The sequence below is a fragment of the Ictidomys tridecemlineatus genome, chromosome 6, assembly GCF_052094955.1.
Source record: "Ictidomys tridecemlineatus isolate mIctTri1 chromosome 6, mIctTri1.hap1, whole genome shotgun sequence".
In the NCBI taxonomy this organism is placed as follows: Eukaryota; Metazoa; Chordata; class Mammalia; order Rodentia; family Sciuridae; genus Ictidomys; species Ictidomys tridecemlineatus.
In genome coordinates, this window is record NC_135482.1 from 140,111,502 (window position 1) to 140,133,775 (window position 22,274).

General features: G+C 32.6%; 1 protein-coding gene across 1 annotated transcript in view; it reads left to right on the forward strand.

Annotated features, from left to right (window-relative positions):
- Klhl1 (kelch like family member 1) overlaps positions 1 to 22,274 on the forward strand; it is a 364,387-nt gene that overhangs the window by 187,461 nt on the left and 154,652 nt on the right. The window contains exon 5 of the mRNA XM_005324822.4: positions 15,301 to 15,513. Coding sequence (XP_005324879.2) covers positions 15,301 to 15,513 — 213 coding nt within the window. The remainder of the gene's footprint in view (positions 1 to 15,300; positions 15,514 to 22,274) is intronic.

Below are 22,274 nucleotides of genomic sequence, written 5' to 3' on the forward strand. Positions count from 1 at the left end.
CTATTGGACCCTCATCAACTTTACCTACATTGCCTCATTCATCATGAAGGCAAACTTAACCTTAAATCTGAAAAACCTCTTTGGACAACTGGACAAAACAATCTTAAAGGGCTCTAAATTCTCTTTCACTAAATCAAAAGTCTAAATTATTCATTGCTTTGTATTTCATCTGTTGGTGCCAGAGACATGTCTAAGCTAGCTTAGGGCATTGTTCCACAAACTCAGTGCTCAGGGTGTCCAATAATTTTAAATCACAGTGCCAGTGGACTGTGAGCAATAGGTAACTACTTACCCAGGTTTTTGGAGGCCTTTGTTGGATCCTAATCTGACTCACAGGTTACATTTGGCCAAAGATTACGGAGGCTTACTAAATGAAATGATTCATGGTGCCCCTGAGAATCAAAAGTCTTTTGTAAGCAATTTGTTAAGTAGTATACTATTGTTTTATTCTAAATAAGTTATCCAGGACACTCTTGATAATTGACTAGATAATATTAGTAGTCTATTGACCAAAATGAGAAAATTAGCCTTCTGATTTCTTTAATTTATAAAAAGCACTCCCCCAATTTATTCACTTCATTAAGGGTAGAACATGGATTTTCATCTTTAAATTTATATTCTTGAAGCAGAATTAGCATACATAGAAGTAAAATTGTATTTCAATGCCTAAGACTTGATAAAGATTATGCTTCACTAATCAGATTCACATGCTAAATTTTTTAATAACACAAAAAATAGATAAATCAAATTGCAGTTAAATTGTGGTAGGCAAAATTATAAACAGTTCCTTATTTGCCAAGATCCCGTACTAATTCAATCAAATACTAATCTAGATAATACTGTAGAGGTACCAAGCAGATGAAACTAAGGTGATGAATTAACAAACTTTAAGACAGTGATTTTCCAAGATTATTCAAGCTTAATGACTTGAGCCCGTAAGGCAGTAGAGGAAACTAGAAGAACCTCATATATATGGAGTAAGTTAAGGAAGGAGAGATAAGGCAGAAGGCAATGCAAGAGAGTTTAAAAACTAGAAAGATCCAACCTGCCATTTTATATGTAATAATGGAGGAATAGGGTCAATCATGCAGTAATTCCAGCCAATAGCCAGAAGGGAAATGTTGACCCTATTCTTACAACCTTATAGAATGGAGTTCTATCAATATCCTGCATGAGCTTGAAAAGATTTTTTAAAATGAATAACCCCTACCAACACCTTGATTTTGACCCTATGAAACCAACTGAATTACATTTTGTCTGCACTTCTGACCTACAGAACTTTAAAGTAATAAATGAGTCTTTTCTTAAGCCAAAATTTTGTGGTGATTTGCTACTACACAAGCAATATAAAACTAATATGCAAACCTATCATTCTGACATTATATAATTAGGAGAATATAATAGTTATTTAATGAATTTATTAAAAGTAAAATTATATATTATAATATTTTAAGAAATATTGAATAGTCATTTCCATTTTGAAACTAAGATAACCGTGTGAAAGATGAACTTCTAATTTGGGTAGTCCTTAATTTCTTTTTATCTGCTCATATACATAATATTTTAATGTTCTATGTCTAGAACCAACTTTTATATTTAATGGACTGTATGTAATAATATATTTTGTAATATAATTAATGGTTCTTTTATTTTCTGAGAGTCAAATTAACGACATGAACTAAATTATGGCAAACTTGAGGACTATGTATTATAAATTTGTGTAACTGCCAAGAAGATTATCCTGTTTTATTCCAAATATTTTTTCATAAGGTATACTTTTATTAGTTTGCATCTTAGAGTTTTACTGGAAATAATTTTTATAGGTTGCCTTTTATTTTTACACAATTTTATTTGGCAATTATTACATGTATTTCTACTTTTTTTTAAGCTTTAAAATAGGTTCATTATAAGAGGACATACTGTGCTGAGATTTTTGAATGTTGGTTGTTAGTAAGTAGTAAATTAGTGCAACACAGAATGGAAATTGTCTAAATCCTTTTATTAAGCAATAAATGAAAGCAAAATCTTGATTAAAATTTCACATGCTTCTGTAGAGACCATTTAGACCTTAAGATCGAAAAAATGCAATGTATTCTTTATTTTAGAATGCTAAATATTTTAACTGCAAAGTAATCAATATGGTTATACATGCCAGTTCCCCACTCACCCTTTTTTTTCCTTTTCTACATATACTTTTTTTATTCCAACTTTCTAGCAATTTTGATTATGCATTTAACAGAACTCTTGGAGGATCATTTATGTTTGTAAGCATAAGAACAAAATACTATATAAATTTTAGTTGACAATATATTTCTTTCTAGCCCTGGGGGGAGGGAAATGTTTTCTGTTAAGATAAGGGAAAATTTTTCTTTCACTTTTTTGTGAGTATGGATAATGCCTGATAAAATATACAAACATTCTGGCAGATCAAACTCAATTCTTACAGCCAATTTTCTACAAGATGCCCTAGCAGGGAAGATAGAATATCACCATGCATAAAAAATTTTCTTTTTCTAGTGAGGTTGTAGAAGATCATTATTTTTATGCTTTCATCAAATGAGAAATTCTTTAAATAAAATAAAAGTTACGTGATCAGATATTGTGGACTCTTTGCTGCAACAGAAGCAAACATCTTTGAATATATAGCTATGTTGTTTCGGGATTTAATTGGCACTCATAAAAATTTATCCTGTGAATTGACCCAAACATAAGATTTCATAAAGGTTAAATATGGATTTTCAATTTTCTCCTAACCTCTCTAGCTACTGCCATTCTCAATGACTTCCATTAAATGAGTAAAATAAACCTGGCAAATACTGATGTAAAACAACTAACAAAGTTATGAAAGACAGAGATTTTGTCACAACCAAGAATTAAAAGTATATAATATTAATAATCAAAAAACAATATCATGACCCTTATAATATATATATGATACTGTTACACAGTTTACAGCAAATTAACTTATGTGAGTACAGTCTTTTTTCCTATTAATTAAAAAAATGAATGTAGAACTATTTGGCTGACTGGTCTTTTTTTGTAGCAAAATTTATAAATGATATTTAAAGACTTTTACATTTTTGCATTATTAATTTTGGTAAATAATATATGTAACATTAAACTTTTGGCCATGTATATCCGTTATCAGAAACAGACCAAACAAGTACAAAGGTTCAAGTATCCCTCTAATAAATTGCTTATATTTTTCATAGCCTTGTAAAATTTAGTAATTACTTTTCTAATATTAGTGGATCTTTAAAACACATAAGAAAGGCTTACAAATTAGATATGGCTATGGAATCGATTTTCAAGATAAGGAGATAGTGTCTTAGAATATTAAATTCTTTATACTTGGCAAGTCATGATTAAGAAGTATCACAATTGGTACATCAATCTTTTTACTAAAAACTCAATGTTCTTTCCAACAAATTTTTAGCTTACTTTAACTCTTTATCTACATATTGTCATAGGATACTTCCAATCATAAAATCATGTATTTTAAGACATTTAACATAATTATCTTTTTTCCCATATAATAATCTCAAAAGAGTTCATCAAAGATTATTTCTTATATTAGATACAGTTTGAAATTATTATAACGTGTTTAATTTTTTGTAAAGCATTGAAAGTTAAGTGTTTTGCAAAAAAAGTAGTTACTACCAATCAAGTATCCAATGTTTAGTGGGTGATAAAAAATTAATAAAAACAACCCACAGCCATTCACTTTAGTCTGGTAGAAAGAAATTCAGAAGAAGATAAAGGTTTATGACAACAAACCACAAGTGGCAAATACTAAATATCCATTCCTTATACTGCTGTTATCAAGCAAGAACTCATTATATAAGTTAAATTCTATTTAATATTCTTCTCTTAAAAATTGATGAGAAAATAAACAGAAAACAGGAAACACTATTCAACTTGAATATATTTGTAGCTCTTTAAACCCTTCCTTCTTTCTGAATAATATTAGTATTGTGTTAGTAAATATACTCTATATTTATACATGTCACTATATTCAATGAATGAAATTTGAACATATATATCAATATGAAAATAAAGTTTTTGTAGTGATTAGTTCATATTTGGTTTTTCTGTCTATATTTGGAAAATTCACTGAGAAAGATAAAAATTATGCAAATAAGTAATATGGTCATTGAAAACATCTGTTATTTTTTATTTATTGTTTTTACTTCTAAAGTAATAAGAAAAATGCAGGATTTTCAAAAGGGAATTCATCTAAAACTGCATCTTCTATACCAGCATCTTTTTCTGGTTTTGGAGATTAGGATCATCTGAAGAGATTAAAGAATAATAGTTCTACAGCCTTTAAGAGGCAAGATACAAAGTACAAAAATATTAATCTTCAAGTGTTTGAAATGGTGATATATAGATAGTAATTGATTTATACCAGGATTCATTAAGATATTATAAAAAAGCACATTGTGCATCAAAACTATGACAATTTTCTGATAGAGCCATTCAGCAATGACATGGGCTTCTTCAAAATGTACTGTGGTTCCTATCACTGAAAATAACAAGTAGTTTAAATGATTTTAAAGATCATTTCCAATTTGAGATTATGTGAGGTAGCAGGAATTCCAATATTATACTCTGGCAAAGGAAGGTATGAGAATTGGACCAGAAGATGTTAAGGTTTCTTTGGTGGCTGATGAATCCATGGTTCCATAGTAAGTATTTTCTAGCCTTGGGAATTTTTATTACAGAGAGAAAAAAAGTAGATGTCCACTCATTCAAACTCCTTCCTTCCATTTGCATTTTCGTCCCTTTGATTTCCTTAAATCTCTTATAACCTCATTCTGTGTTCCTCTTTAGAAAGTGAAAGTAAGATTTGTAGGTCCCCAAATTTCCTTCCCTCCCTCTCTCTCTTTCCCTTCTTTTATTTTCTTTCTCTGTATTCCAGGACTAGATATATACTAGACCTACAGTAATCACTCAACAAAATTTTGTTGCTTAAATGAATACTTGGAAAAGAAATTAAGGAAGATATTAATATAAATATAGACTAGAAAGTTGAAGTAAAGGGTAGGATCAGATGCTGAATAGTAATGTCAAATACATAATGCTTCTTAGGAGTCACACATTTTTCTAAGAAATTTAAATCCTCAAAACTTAAATCCTCAAAAGTGTACTTTCCAGTGAATACTATAGTTATCCTCACCTAAGTATAAGAAATCCAGCTTTCTAAATTTATGTAGCCAATGATTAACAAGATTGGGATCTAAATCCTGGGCAATTCTCCAAAGTAAATCACAGATAATCATCATGCCTCATCATGGAACTCAAAAATACCAAGGATTGTAAATATAATCCAGGTCAGCACTCAAGAATCAGAGTGCATATACATCCATAGGTCAAAATAAGACATTAAGTCCCAATCATACCGCTAGTTACAAGTGACGAGTTTAGCTCCCTCAAATACTGAAGCTTGAACATTAGAGAAGCACACCAAGGCAAGCATATAAAGCAGGGTTTATTTTAAAAGTGATAACATAGACTTCTTCCACGAGGGAGAAGGGGACCATAGCTGGTATCCCAAGAAGCGAGCGAGGTGTTCTGCCCTTTTTATATGTCCTAGGTTTACTTTGTATATGTCCTGCCCTCTTATCCTTATTTTTTTCCTTCCTGCCTTTGTGACTAGGCACAGGGATGCTTGGTGAGATGGCCAAAAGGTGGGAAACAGGTGGGCTGGAGGAGGAAGGGCAGGATGGTGCCGCCCAGGACTCATTAATTAACAACTTTATAGCTCCCTGTAGGAAGGGGCAATTTCTAGGACAGGTAACCTTAGCAACAGGTTAGAGCATGGATAGGTTCTTGATAAGGGTAGAAGAAGAGCTCTGAAGGAATTGACATTTCAGTCCCTCAGGGGACAGTCTCCAACTTCCTGGGACTCACTCAAAATTGTCCTGACTTGATCTGACCTGACTTGATTTACCTACCTATACTGACTGACTGTCTAATTCTGGCTTTACCAACAGATACACAGAGGAGAATCAGAAAGATATTACTCAAAGGGTACATAACCCAGGTAGTGGTAAAGGAAGGTGTCATAAAGGACAAGAGATTGAATTTTAATTCCAGCCCTGTTTTTATTAGAAGTGGAACTATGTTTGTTCCCCTCTGAGTCTTAACATTCTCATGTGTAAAATAGCAAAGTTTGACTACAGCATAATGGGTCTTCATTCCCTTTGAAATTTTAAGTTAGTGTTCAGGAGTTCATTCAACCATTTTGATATGGGATTAAAATTTCATGCAAGGAAAATAAGCCAAAGCCAAGGAAAACTGATTTTAAAATCTGAAAAGTTTAGAATCTTAGCAGTAATACGTGAGTATAACAACATTTATGTCATTTTTACAAGAAGCCCTTGATAACTAAGGAGAGTTAACTCTGATCACTCTTTAGGTATAGAAAGTGTAAATTCTAGAAGTAATGGAAAAAAATATATATATATATAAGAATAGGCTGAACCTTTAAGTAAGTCCATATTTTTCCTGACCTCAACATGGGATATGGGAGTTCCATGTTTCTTAGAGGCATTAATCTATAAAATAAAGAATCAAGAAATTATCACTGAAAGTATTGGGAATAATTGCTATAGTTTCTTAGTTTTATGTGAGAGTTTTTAAACATATTTTTTTCAATTTCTCTTAGAATGTATATTAGTTTCCTTAGGCTACCATAACAAAGCCCCACAAAACAAATGACTTAAAACAAAAGAAATATATTATCTCATAGTTCTGAAGGCTAAAATTCCAAAATCAAATTGTGCACAGAGCCATTCCTGAAGTCCCCAGAGAATAATCTTTCCTAACTTCTTCTAAGGTCTGGTATCCTGGAAAAATTCACTGGCCTTCCTTGACCTGTAGCAGTGTAACTAATCTCCCAATTTATCTTCACACATCTTTCCTTTCCTTTTTCTCCAATTTCTTCAGATTGAGCTCGCCTCACTATGATCTGTAGATCTTATAATTTCTCTCTAGAATGACAATAGTCATTATATTAGGTCCCAGCCTAAGTCAGTATGATTTTGAAGTAAACTAATTACATCTGCATGAACACTATTTCTACAAAAGTTCACATTCTAAGTTTCCAATAGGTAGGAGTATTTTAGGGAAACTTAAGAGTCTAAATGTTTTTGTCTTCTCCCAAATTCATATGTTGAAGCCTAAGTCTCATTTGAGATGGTAGAAAGATGTGGCCTTGGGGCTGGGGATGTGGCTCCAGCGGTAGCATGCTCGCCTGGCATGCGTGTGGCCTGGGTTCCATCCTCAGCACCACAGACAAAAAAAGATGTTGTGTCCGCCGAAAACTAAAAAATAAATATTAAAAATAATTCTCTCTCTCTCTCCCTCTCTCTCTCTCTCTCTCTCTCTCTCTCTCTCTCTCTCTCTCTCTCTCTCTCTCTCTCTCTCTCTCTCTCTCTCTCTCCTCTCTCTAAAAAAAAAAAAGTTGTGGCCTCTGGGAAGTGATTATGATATGAATACATGAAGGCAAGGCCCTCATGAATGGAATTCTTTCCCTTATAAATAAGAGTTTATAGAGATCTTTCCACTCTTTCTATCATGTGAAAACACAGTGAGGAGATTCCACTTACAAAGAAGAAGCCCAGCAAATTTGCTAGTGTCTTGATCTTGGACTTCCCAGGCTCCAAAATATGGAGAAATAAATTTCTATTGTTTATCAATTATTCAATCTAGGATATTCTCCTATATCATCCTGAACAGAAATTAGTATCAAGAATTGGGATATTATATAACAAACACCTAAAAATATGAAAGCAGCTTTGGAACTAGAAAATAGGTAGAAGCTAGAAAAGTTTTGAAGTCTATTCTAGAAAGAGTGTTTATTGTAGTGAATGGAATATCAATTACAATTCTGGTGAGGGCTCTCAGAAGGCGAAAGCTGTAGAGAAAGCCCAGGTTTTCTAGGAGATCTAAGTGGTTATGATCACAAAGCTGGTAGAAATGTGGATGATAAAGAACATTTTAATAATATCTCAGACCTCTAGACATTACTATTTACCCAGATACAAGGCTGCTTTCACAGTTTTAGATGTTATTATTCTTATTATTGAACTACACAACTGCCAAGGTCAATGCTTGGCACCAGAATCAGGAGCCACCACACAGCTTTGTAGGTTCAAACAGCAATTCTTTATTCCCGCTCTCACACCGCCTCCACACAGGTCCAGGGGCAAACGTGTTCTGCTGTCTCCCGCACCAACCACCTACTCCACGAGGCTCTCTCCAAATCCCATTTTAATCTCACGAGAACTCAATGGGAACAAGCAGCAGGAACACCCTAATCCCAGCAATAATCTTCAACTTCCAACTTCCCTAAAACCCATTATCTTAAACTCAAGGAGCCGGTTACTTCCTCAAACCTGATCAGCTCTAAACCCGAATCCGCCTTGGTCCTTGAGCAAGGTCACCTTATTAAAGCATGCATGCAATGTTCCATCAAATGTCCTCTAAGCAGCATGGGGTACGCTTGGCAAGGAAATTTCGATGCGTCATTCCTACTTGGTAATGGCCCTCAGCACACAACAACAGTCTAAAGCATTACAATTCTTATTGCACATATAGGGCACAATTTTCATATCTCAGTATATAAAGTATGTGTATGCCAATTTATGCCTTTATACATGTACTTTGCTGTTGGGTTTTTTTTTTGCATTACAATTCTTTATACACATGTATACCACAATTTTTGTATCTCTGTTTGTATATGCAGACACCCAATTCAAGTCTTTGTACATGTACTTTGTATAATGATGTCCATCACATTCCACCATCCTTGCTAACCCCCTGCCCCTCCCTTTCCCTCCCACCCCACCCCTATGCCCTATCTAAACTTCATAATCTATTCCTCCCATGCTTTCCCTCCCTACCCCACTATGAGTCAACCTTCTTATATCAGAGAAAAATTTGAGATTTTTTTTGGGGGGGGGGGGATTGGCTTATTTCGCCTAGAATTATCTTCTCTAAATGCCATGATTTTGTTCTTTATTAATGCTGAGTAAAATTCTATTGTGTATATATATGCCACATTTTTTTTATCCATTCATCCACTGAAGGACATCTAGGTTGACTCCACAGTTTAGCTATTGTGAATTGTGCTGCTATAAACATTGATGTGACTGTGTCCCTGTAATATGCTGTTTTTAAGTCCTTTGGGTATAGACTGAGGAGAAGAATAGCTGGGTCAAATGGTGGTTCCATTCCCAAATTTCCAAGGAATCTCCATACTGCTTTCCAAATTGGTTGCATCAATTTGCAGTCCCACTAGCAATGTATGAATGTACCTTTTTCTCCACATCCTCGCCAACAATTATTGTTGTTTGTCTTCGTAATAGCTGCCATTCTGACTGGAGTGAGATGATATCTTAGAGTGGTTTTGATTTGCAATTCTCTAATTGCTGGAGATGATGAAGATTTTTTCATATATTTGTTGATTGATTTTATATCCTCTTCTGAGAAGTATCTGTTTAGGTCCTTGGCCCATTTGTTGATTGGGTTATTTGTTTGATTTCAGTGTTTAACTTTTTGAGTTCTTTATATACCCTAAAGATTAGTGCTCTATCTGATGTGTGAGGGGTAAAAAAATTGCCCCCAGGATGTAGGCTCTCTGTTCACCTCACAGATTGTTTCTTTTGTTGAGAAAAAACTTTTTAGTTTGAATCCATCCCATTTATTGATTCTTGGATTTAATTCTTGTGCTATAGGAGTCTTTTTAAGGAAGTTGGAGCCTAATCCCACATGATGAAGATTAGGGCCTACTTTTTCTTTTATTAGATGCAGACTCTCTGGTTTAATTCCTAGGTTCTTGATCCATTTTGAGTTAAAGTTTTGTGCATGGTGAGAGATAGGGGTTTAATTTCATTTTGTTGCATACAGATTTCCAGTTTTCCCAGCACCATTTGTTGAAGAGGCTATCTTTTCTCCAATGTATGTTTTTGGCACCTTTGTGCCAAAAAATATATATATATATAAGGTAATTGTAATTTTGTGGGTTAGTCTCTGTGTCCTCTATTCTGCACCATTGGTCTACTAGCCTGTTTTGGTGCCAATATCATGCTGTTTTTGTTACTATTGCTCTGTAGTATAGTTTAAGTTCTGGTGTAGTGATACCACCTGCTTCACTCTTCCTGTTTAGGATTGCTTTAGCTATTCTGGGTCTCTTATTTTACCAGATGAATTTAATGATTGATTTTTCTATTTCTATCAGGAATGCCATCGAGATTTTGATTGGAATTGCTTTAAATCTGTGTAGTGCTTTTGGTAGTATGGTCATTTTGATAATATTAATTCTGCCTATCTAAGAGCAAGGTAGATATTTCCATCTTCTAAGGTCTTCTTTGATTTCTTTTTTTAGAGTTCTGCAGTTTTCATTGTATAGATCTTTCACCTCTTTTGTTAAATTGATTCCCAACTATCTTATTTTTTTTGAGGATATATCAATTTCTAGACTTTTCAGGATGCTATAAAAATACCTGAGATTGGGTGATTTATAAACAAAGAAATTTATTTCTCACTGTATGTCAGACCAAACTGAGGGACATGATATTGAAATTAAAACAAAAGCCATCTTTTTTTTAAAGTAGCAAATAGTTGGTCAAATTGTGTCCTAGTGTTTTGTAGAAGCAGCAACATGAGTGATGAAATGGGATATTTTCAGGAAAAATCTCTAGGCAAAGTTTTAAGGAGTGACTTTTTAAAATCCTTTAGGAAAATGCAAGAAAAGAGAACTTACAAGAGAAATAGAACTTTAAAATTTGGGAAACTATCATTCTGGTCCTTTTGTGAAGAAGGAAAAGCATGCTTAGGAGAAAACTCAAAGGATGTGGCCAGACTTTACTACCTGTGCCCTCCAGAGTGGCAGCGAGTGTGACTCACACCATAGTGTTGGCTTTAGTGTCATAGAAATTTGAAACCTTGTATCTATCCAGTGAATAATAAAACAGGAAAGACACTGCTTAAGAAAAATCAAAAGATGGTTTCAGCCTTGCTTCAGAAAATAGTATAGTCATGCATATGTTATCAAACTCTCAAAACATTGCTTTTCAAAGGATACTTAAAAAAGTATAATTTTAAAATTGCACTTGGAGTGATGTCAGTCTTATCAGTCTTCAAAAGGAGAAATGTTTCCTTAAGTAACTATAATTTTTTTCTTTTTTCTTGCATTTTGTGTTGTTTTAATAATAGGTATTAATGAAGTAAAGAAGATTAAAGTTCACTTCAATGTTATTTGAATCATAAATTATTTTTCTATTAATTTAATACCTATATTTTAGGCTACATAAATAACAACAAGGTAATAATTAAAGAGATATAATTATATTCTGTTTGACCTAGTGCTACCATTAATTTTTAGCTAACATTTATGTGATGTAGAAAAATGATGTTTCTAATAAAATCTCAATGGAATTACTACTTATTGATATATTACCACTTTTATAATAGGAAAAAATAATAGAGTTAAAAGAAGATGATATGAATATTAGAGAATAGTTTTATTTTAAACTGAAAGAATACCAAACAATACTGGTAAAAAACAAAACACACCAAAAAACCCTTTATTTAGAATAAAACAAACTTGAATATTTTCAGCTAAAAAAATAATTTTAAATAATATAAAGTAGAAAAAGTAAATGTAGGGTTTAGAATGTTTAGAATTTCTTTCTTAGGTAGTGGCATCTTACATTTAATACCAAATTTTGTTCTTTATAATAGATACTTTTAACCAATATATAGAATATATAGAAGGGGTGTGTGTGTGTGTGTGTGTGTGTGTGTGTGTGTGTGTGTGTTTAAATGGGAGAGATTGTCATAGATTTAGAATAAACCTCTTCCATTATCCTAACTAAAATACCCTTTCAGTATTATTTCCCATAGTTTTTCTGTCCTCATTTCCAATCAAGGTGATGTGCCAACCCTGGCTTCCCATACTTCATTACCTACTGTTATGTTTTTGTTTTATGGTCAGAATACCATTTTTCTCCAGCTCCTATTTTCTAGTGTAAACTCTTTCCAAATATTTTGGGTCCATTGAATAAGTCACCTTCTATGGAGTTGCCTACCATCATTATATACTGCATTTTTTTATACATATCTCCTCTACTGTAAACTTTTGATTCTATTTTATCCTCTCTCACAAGTTAGTCACAGCCATACATCAGACGTTAAATAAACTTGTTAAACAAATTAAACAGGCCAAGAGCTTAGATATCTCAAAATATAATTTTTCAGATCATAAAGTATTAGTTAAGGTGCATAAGTAATGTGAGACAATTAGTGTGAACTAATATTATTACTTTTATAAATAAAGCATAATAGAACTAAATTTCAGAAATTAGATTGCAATCACCATAGAAGAATATTCAGCAGGGAATAGTGAAAGGCGACTTGAGGTATGGAAAGCATAAAGAAGTTTATGATTCCATAGTATGTAAAAATAACAATAGTAAACAACATAGTAAATGGCCAATTCTGACAGAATTAGTAATGACTGATACCAGCTTCTAAAGTCCAGTTTATTTATAACAGTTTTATAAATGCTACAATACCTCCCAAAAGATTTAGCGTGGCTCAAAAATATAACATTATGTGAATATAAGATAAATTAGATACAGGTGTAAAAGAACAGAAAAAGAGAAAGCAAAGATGCTGTAGTAATACTAAATGAAACTATTATCAGAATTTTCAGAAAAAGAAACCAAACCATAAAATGCTATAGCTTTCACACCAGATGGATTTCAATTTGACTCTAAGTTTTCTAGAGGCCAAATAAAAAGAGAAATCTGATCAATTTCATAATTTACAACATCTATTATAAAAGCAAACCAATTTACTCAGCAGAAGTGCAATTATTCCTGCTACTAAAACCTGAAAGAAATTTTCCCCAAGGGTCATCATAATAGGACAGTATGAAATATAATGAAACATGCCTTGAACAATATCTTTATGATAGATACCGCTAAGAGTTTCATAGAGCTTTAAAATGATATTCTGCACTATATACTGATGGTTTAGCTCTATAATTCTGTGTATAGTTTAATATAGGCAGAGATTTTTGAGTAATTGAAAAAGTGAATGGACAAAAATAATCTTTCTAAGATTTCACAAATACTTTTTTTACTTTAGCTCTTTAGAAAATGTTGATAGAACTTCTCAAAACATTTAGTTTGTTAATTCACTAAATAGTTATTGAATTTATCCAGCACAGTATAAGCCCAAAGGAAACAGAGGGGACAAAATGATTTCCACTAACAGAATTAACTCAGGTACTATGTGATGTTGATGAATTTTATAAACAAGTCACATTACTTCTAAACTATATTATTATGAAACTTATGTAAATAAATAACAGAAGACCTGAAAGAAAGTAAAAGTTAACATCCTCTTGTTGAAGTTAAGCATACTTCAGCTCCCAGGATATACTCCTATCAAGGGTCAGATTTCTCCTCAGAACACGAGTGGGTCTGCTCTCACCTGAAGATTATTGGTCCCTTGATGAATGCTTTATTCTTTTTTAGCATAGTCACATGGCTTTTAAAAAACAGTCATAGCCTCACTCAGATTTTATCTTAAATTGTGTGTCCTATTGAGTCTACCACCACTATAATGTTGTGACCATAACTCATGTTCTGAGAAGGTTTGGTTATATCTTCCATGGAGTTGCCTCAGAAGACATTGGAGGAGGTGGAGCAAAAGGAGTCCAAACTTGTTGGTGCAATGGCACACACTTGTAATCCCAGTGGCTCAGGAGGCTAACACAGGAGGATTGCAAATTCAAAGCCAGCCTCAACAACATAGGAAAGCCCTAAGCAGCTTAGCAAGACTGTGTCTCGAAATAAAAAATAAAAAAAGGAATGGGGATGTGGCTCAGTGGTTGAGTGCCCCTGGGTTCAATCCCTGGTACAAAAAAAAAAAAAGGCTAAACATCGTTTGTGGAATCTCTATATTCTCTAATAATATACCATACACAGAAGCCTTTTGGCTTAAATGTAGAAAAGGTTTGTGCCATTTTACCCACATTGATCTGCAAGATCAATCCATCTATTCAATAAATGCTTAGTTCCTCTTTTATTTTCCAGGCACTGTGACAGGATCTAGATATACAGTTTACAAAAGACAGGGTCTTACAGCTTACAATTTATAATGAAATCTCAAAGTGCACCAAAGATTAGCAACTGTTTGGTAACTGCAGTGGCAATAGCAACTGTTTGGTAACTGCAGTGGCAAGGATATACAAACTTTGCACTGTGAAGATCTAGTGGAACTGAAGTTAGGTCACATGAGACAAGATAGAGAGCTAGAAAAGCTCATATAGATAGCTATTGTGTCCTTGATATGACAGAAATTAGGAAAATATGGTAGATAAATTCATATTTAAGCAATAGAGTGAATAAGGAGAACATGTTAACAGGGAAAATTTAAAGAGTAATTTTTCTTTCAGTTGTGACTGGAATGTAAGTCAGGGAAAAAAATGAATGATAATCAGAAAATGTCAGATAATGAAAAACCAGAATTCTTAAACAAGAAGTTTGAGCCAAAACAAGGGAGACCATAAAATTAAATAAAATCTTTGAATGATGCCATACCCACGTTTATATTTTAGAAATATCATTTTGGTATCATTGTAGAGGACACAATTGAGATGCTAAGAATAGACTCAGGCAGAGAAATTAGAAGCTGTGGCAATCAGGAAATAAAATAAATGGAAATCTGAGTTGAGCCAAATAAATTGTCATGAAAAGAAGGAGCTATGAAAGATAATAAGAGGTTGGAATATGGGATTGTTGTGACTACTATAGCCTCTCTCTTCTGCTTTTCTTTTTTCCCATCTGAAAAAAACAATGATAACACCTTATAGTGTTACACTTTAATGTAATTTTATTGCCATTTTCTGATGCTTGTATATGTAGTCAAGCTTTTAAAAATGTGAAATGTTATTCTTTTCATATTCACTAAATCTTACACAGCAGAACACTTGAAACTTGAACATTTAATCACTAAGTATATTCTGCCCGCATAACAAAGCTCAACATTATAATCCTCCAGTTATTACAAGATCTGTGCTGTCTCGGATACATTTACACTTCAATTACAATTACAATGCTTTCATCTTAACAGCTTCTAGTTTCTGAAGGATTGAGTCTCAAGGATTATGTTATAATGAGAACAAAGGTTATTGACTACTTTTCTCATTTCTTTCTGAGATGCTTTACTTGCCAAATAAAAGTGAAGCAGAATTTATGCCAAAATGTTTTCTCCCTCCAGGAAAACATAATGGAAGTTATAAGAAATCAGGAGTTTTTACTCCTTCCAGCTGAGGAGCTCCATAAACTACTAGCCAGTGATGATGTAAATGTTCCTGATGAAGAAACCATCTTCCATGCATTAATGATGTGGGTCAAGTATGACATGCAGAGGCGATGCAATGACCTGAGCATGCTTCTTGCCTTCATACGACTGCCACTACTTCCACCACAGGTAATTATGTGTGTTGCTGTTTTCATAGACACAACTTACTGAAAAACTATTTTAAAAATAAGCATCACAACATGTTTTATCTACTCACATGTTTTAAGTCTTGGTTAAAACTTGTAATTTTGCAAATTATCTATGTACAGCATTGCTAATCAAGGGACTTGGCTTTATCAGCTGCTATGGACCTCTCATCTCTGCTCTCAGCACAGCCATTAATTCAGGGAAAGAAACTGGACTGGACGAAGAGTATGGGGGCTGAAGAAAAGACAATCAGACACACATAGAGAGAAAAAGGTGGGGCTGGGGGTGACACTGCTCTCTGATGGAGAAGCAGTTACCCAGAGCTATCTCAGCACATTTATTATACAGGATTCATCATCAAAAGTTTATTTATAGTAAAGTTTTAACAAAGCAGACAATCTGAAGTATGCAAGACTGCTAAGACATTAAGGTCATCTTATTATGCTCAGAATTTTCTATCCCAGAGAGTTGGTGCTGAACTCAGGGTCATGACTAATAACTCTGAGCCTTTGCACATAATTTCTTTTGGCTGGTATCACCATAGCAATTGGGACATCTTGATCTGCACTTTTACACAGGCAGTTGCCAGCACAAACTAAGCCATGAAAGAGTTAGAAATACCAAGATTTAAATCACGTCTCTAAACAATGAGATATCCAAAATTAATTTTAAAGATGGAGCTGACCTCTGAAATAATATGTTAAATTTTATCTGCATATATTTTATTGGGAGACTTATTCCTTTCATCAGATTCTTCATCTGGATCCAAATCATCACAAAATTTTTCACTATTACATATATTACTAAGAATGTAGAGACTTAGACCATCAGGAAAATATAATGGGAAAGGATGAAATGTTAATAGCTAATACAGAAGTGAAGTTTGTGGTCATATATTAAGATTTTAAAAGTTTAAAACATCTCTGAATCAAAAGTAGAAAACCATGAAGACATACATAGAAAGCGGTAATTGTGTTTTATTTTACTATTGAGAGGAAAAAAGGAGATAAAACAGAGGTAAAGAATTTACACAAGTATCTCCTAAACAAATTACATGAGTTTGTCATAATGCGGCACTTTCAAAAGGAAACAAACCATGGATTTAGATTACTGGACGAAGTATAAATTGTGATACCAGAAATGGATTTTTTTCAAATCTCCCATGCTAACTGCTGATGTTAGATATTTTCACATCTTGTATCCTCTCTCAAGTCACAAGTGGCCGTTGATCACAACTAGCCAAAGATAGCCAATGATAGGTAGATGGTCGTTATCCAATAACAAATGCTAGGGCATAGCCATTATTATCTAGCCATTTACACTGTTTACTGAAATGCAGGGAGCATGGAGTTAAACTGGTGCTCAAAAATTATCAGAAATATTAGGATGCCCAGCAGAGGAGATCAAGAATGTAACCAGGGCTCTATCTTCTCACAATATGGTTTTTCTTTCATACCATCCTTTCCCATTCTTCTGTCATCAGCTATGGGGAGAAGTTCCCACCTGAACATCAGAAAAGAGATGCAATCCTATGAGATCATTTTGTCCTTAAAGCTATATGTTATGTATTGGGGTATGTTTCTACTGGTTCAGCTTCTTTATCTTCCTTAGTGAAGAAATATTTTAACATTAAAATTTTTTTTAAATAATATTTTATTTTGGCATGACTAACTAGTAGAAGGATTTTAAGTTAATTAGGGAGTGGGGTACACTGGTGATTAAACCCAGGGATCCTTTACCAATGGGCCACCTCCCTTGTCATTTTTATTTTTTATTTTGAGATAATGTCTCACTAAGTTACTTGTCCTAGACTTGAACTTGCAATCCTCCTGCCTCAGCCTTCCAAGTTTGCTGTTACAGGGGTGTACCACAGCAACCGGTATAAATGAATTCTTATTACAAGGTCCAGTAGGCATAAACATAGTATTTATCTATTTTCCAATCCTCAAGTTCTCAAATTGGTGGTACTATACTCATATCTTTATATATTATTTCAAGGAATAAATGTTCAGAAGAAAAATGCAAAAATATTTTCTTTTTATAAAATGTTATTGGTATACCGGAAAAAACATTATTTCCATAACTATTATTAGTAAATTGCAAATCATTAAAAGCATTTTACCTGCAATATTTCTAATCATAAAAATGTAGGTAAAAGGGAAGGATTATTTACTACATGTACAGAGAAAACAGAAAACAGGCTTACAGAGGTTAGTGATTTTCTTAAAGTCACACGGCTAAGAGGAAAATCCAATTTTCCTGAGAATCTGAGCTGGCCATATATGAACATGCACAGAGATAGTTTAACTGTAATTCAAGGTTTCTTTCCATGTGTGCTCTCTCACATGGAAGACCATAAAATAGTACGAAGACCATTCATACTATTCTGAATGTAGCAGTTTTTAAGGTTTTTATAAAGACAGTGGGGAAGGGAAAAAAAGGCAGGGAAAGAGGAATTAACATGTATTTATTTCTTTAGTTATCAAGCAGAATTTATTTTATGTCACTTAAATTCTATAATACTTATATATAGTAGGTATTAGTCCCATTTCACAAATGAGTAAATTAAAGAATCAGCATGATTACCATCTTTCTATTAAGTTTTGCAGCTTGGATTTTAATCAAGTTGTATCTAACACTAATGTGGTTCTTCCACTAATGGGATATTGTCTCAGAAAAGCAGGGAGCTGAAATTCCGAACCTTGCTTCACATGTTCCAATAAAAAAACTCTGAAGTCAGACAAAAAATATCATGCAAGAGAATTTTATTATAAATAAAAGTGAGGTGAAAATAAAGTAAAAGCAAACTGAGGTTTATGCAGGAGCACTCTTGAGAGAGGGAGAGAATGGGCCATCTCCAAGCAGACAACAACAAAGGAGACAACAGTGTCCCCAAATTTATTACTGTTTGATGTTTACCAGGAGTACTGGGGACCACCTTCTATACTCTTAGCCAATCAGGTGATCAGCTCCTTCTTCACATGTGGCGGTGGAATTTTTGACCTCAATTGGTCCTCTCTGGAACTATCATAGTGGCCATCCTATTTAGGGGGGATTTCATCTAGAGGTCAATCCCATATTAATGGGGCCAATAACTGTTAAGAAGTCATCTTAGTGCATCTGTGTTACTAAAGGAATCTTCCTTCCCAGACAAATGGAGACACCTACAGCCATAATTCCAAGATTCACATCAATATCAATGGACCTAGTCAAGAATTATTTCCTTAATCCTTTTCAATTGACGTAGTTTCAACAATATGAGTGTGATGTTTGTTTGTTTGTTTGTTTAGCTTCATATTTACCTCAGTGTTCAAACAAGGAGTGGGAAGAGAGTTTAGCTGAATGTAGGATTCTATAGCCTTTAATGTGGACTTATATGCATCTTAAGTTCTTCATGAAAATCTGTTAATGTGACCGGAAACACTATTTTCTTGATCCCAGAGTCATAATTCTTACAATGACTAATGATATACAGCTCTTTTACAACCCTTAAGTGACTTCAGTGCATATGCTATGTGTATTTAAACACACACAAACAAGGAGTTTGTGTGGGCTACCATCAAGACATATATAGGTAGGACATATGGAATTTCAAACAAAATATGGTAGGTGAATGAGAAAAACATTAAAGAAAAAACTGAAAACCATTTAATAGTAGAGGAAGTTATTTGGACCACATGCCACAGCAAGGTTTCAGCATACATAAGAGTAAAAGTATTAGAAGAACCATGACTCTAAGTAATACTAAAATAAAGACTACTGATATAGCTCAGTTGGTAGAGTGCTTGCATTACATGCACACAGCACTGGGTTCAATTCCCAGTACCAAAAAAAAAAAAAAAAAAAAAAACTAACTAAACTAATAACAGTTTCAATGCTAATCTCTTTCTTTCTTCCTTTCTCTTTCTCTCTTTTTCCTTCTTTTCATAGATGTGTGTATATATATATATATATATATATATATATATATATATACACATCAGTAATTATATGTAATATTTTTACATTATTATAATGTATGATTATATGCTGTTTCATATATTAAAAACACAAATTACATTTCTATAAACTAAAAATATTTAAAGGAGAAAGAATTTTTGTTTTTCTAGTGAAATAAGGATTACTTTCAAAAATACCTAGCTAATTAGTACTTGAACTGTGTCGTGAAGGAGACTTGAGAACAAGATTTGATTTGTGCTTTTGTAAAATAATTCCTGATGATATAAATGATAACTTTCAGATGAGTGAGAGAATCAATGTGAGAAATCAATGTGAAATATTTACAGTATCATTAACCAAAATATTGCAAAGTAGTGACCAGGGTAAGAATAGAAAAATTTAAGTTGATTTAAAGAGATGTTTAAGACAAAAGTAAATACATATAGAGAAAAATAGCTTCTAGAATAAAGTTAGACTTTGTAATTGGAAATTACACTAAAGCCAGGTGTTTCTGTGATTATATCTTGCAAATGTATAAAAGAATTCTAGAATAAAATGTAGCAATAAAAGCAATGAAAGAGACTTCATCAGCAGTGGCTACATGACAAAAGACATATTAGTGCCAACGAATAAATTTAGCTTACAATAATAATCTTGTCTTATATTCATGAAGCAATGTACCAAATAGATTTCAAAATATAGTCAATCTTTACTCACAATCAGCATTCTCATGCTTCTTATTACTTAGTCTATTATGTGTATCTGTGTATAAGTATTAGTTAGGTGCATAGGAGAAAATCTAGTCTGATATTCTTTATTAATTATAAATGAGTACATGCCATTATGAGGTATTAGTTATGATAATTTGGTGTAGAAATTATAATGAGAATGTAAACTTTAGTTAAAAAAATATGGATTGTATATGAGAAATATAGTAAATAAAATGAACTTCAGAAAAGAAAACATAAAAAGACTCAGAAATAACAATGTCTTTCATTCTGTATTGAGATGCAATAGCTTAAACTGAAATAAATTCAACTATTTTACTTTGCTGTAGAAAGTACCAGAGGAAAATGAAAAATGAAAGCAATAGATAATTGAGCTGTCTTCAAGAATGAACTCTTATTATTTAAAATAAGTGAGGAATAGAATTTTGTATAATAGTTTTCATATTTTTCTTGAATACCCCAAGGTTTAAAATTTCAATAAAAAATATGGAAATTTAAGTGATTTAAAAGAATGACTAACATTTAATATTCTGTAACTTTCATTTCCACTGATTTTAGTTTCATATATATATGCAAATATATATACCCAAATGTATATAAATTTACTATATGTACATCTTTAAAAGTATACATAAAGCAGAGGGAGCAGCTCATTGGTAGAGAGCTTGCCTTGCATGCTCAAGGCTCTGGGTTCAATCCCAGGACAACAAACACAAAAAGTACACATAAATATCAATTTTGGTGGGTTCTTTTCTGTTCAGCGTTTAGACAGTCATTATGTGTCTCTAAATATAAAGTGAAAACAATTCTACATATAATAAAGCTAAAGGATATTCAGGGAAATCTCACACAGAGAAAATTTTGAAAGTTGAAGATATACAGATTAATTTTGCTTCATAACTTAGAACTAGTATTATTTCAGTAATTAAACCTATTGATTCTTTAAATATGTAGGTGTGTGTGTGTGTGTGTGTGTGTGTGTGTGTGTGTATTTGTACACAGGTGCATTTACTTTTATTTTCTGTAGCAAAAGTTAATGGGAAAAACATTAACAATGTCATTATAAAATATTGTCTAGATATAGAAGAATATGGTTTAATCTGATAACAAACAATAAAATTATAAAGACACTCAGGTGTTTAATATTAGGAAATAAAGACTACTTTTACTTTATAATAATTGATTTCTTTATGAAAAGTCTTCTAAATTTATTCCAAAAGCGTCTCTGTGGTGGTAATAATAATACAAGAAGCAAGAGCAAGGTCTCCAACCTTTGTCTTTAATCTTATAGTGACAAATGATCTGATACCAGTGACATAAAGACTTTGTTGCCCATAAAAATTACAGCCATGAGTAAAAACTCTAATGAAAAGCAAGTAATGTGATAAAGAGCAAATCAGTACAAAAAGAGAATTCATAAATCACAATAGAAGATATACCAAATAAGTTGCATTATTGAGTAATTTATGTTTTGTTTAATTTTACTTCTCTAAACTAGTCCTTGATAAGCCCAACAGTTCTCTAAGCTGGACTGCAAAACTTTGGTGTTTAATGTATTGTATATCTTATCTTTATAAATGAAAAGAATAGAAAATCTATTAACTCTTCAAATGAATAAGGCCAAAAGAATTGTTCAAACAAGTTAATAGAATGTTTTCACATTTATTGTTATCTTTTCATTTTGTTACTGTGCTTGTTTTCTCTCTGATTTGCTTGTTATCTAGTTAGTTAATATAGAAATAGTCTTCTCTACAAAACTAAAATATCAAAAATGGAATAGGATTACTTTTCTCTAAAAAAAATCTGAAAGTAGTGTCTTCAAAATGAAAATATAGACAATATATGCTTCTAAAATCTTAGTTATTTTAAATTCTATTTAGATTTATGACCATTTAAACTACAGTGACATTCAAAGTTCAAGTTACATTATTACAAACTTTGAAGACTATTTTTATCATTCTCAGTAAATATCGTGACCAACTATATTAGGTTCCTCTAGAGGAATTGAACCAACAGGAGATATATATATGGATATATATCCATATAATATATATATATATATATGAATATATATAA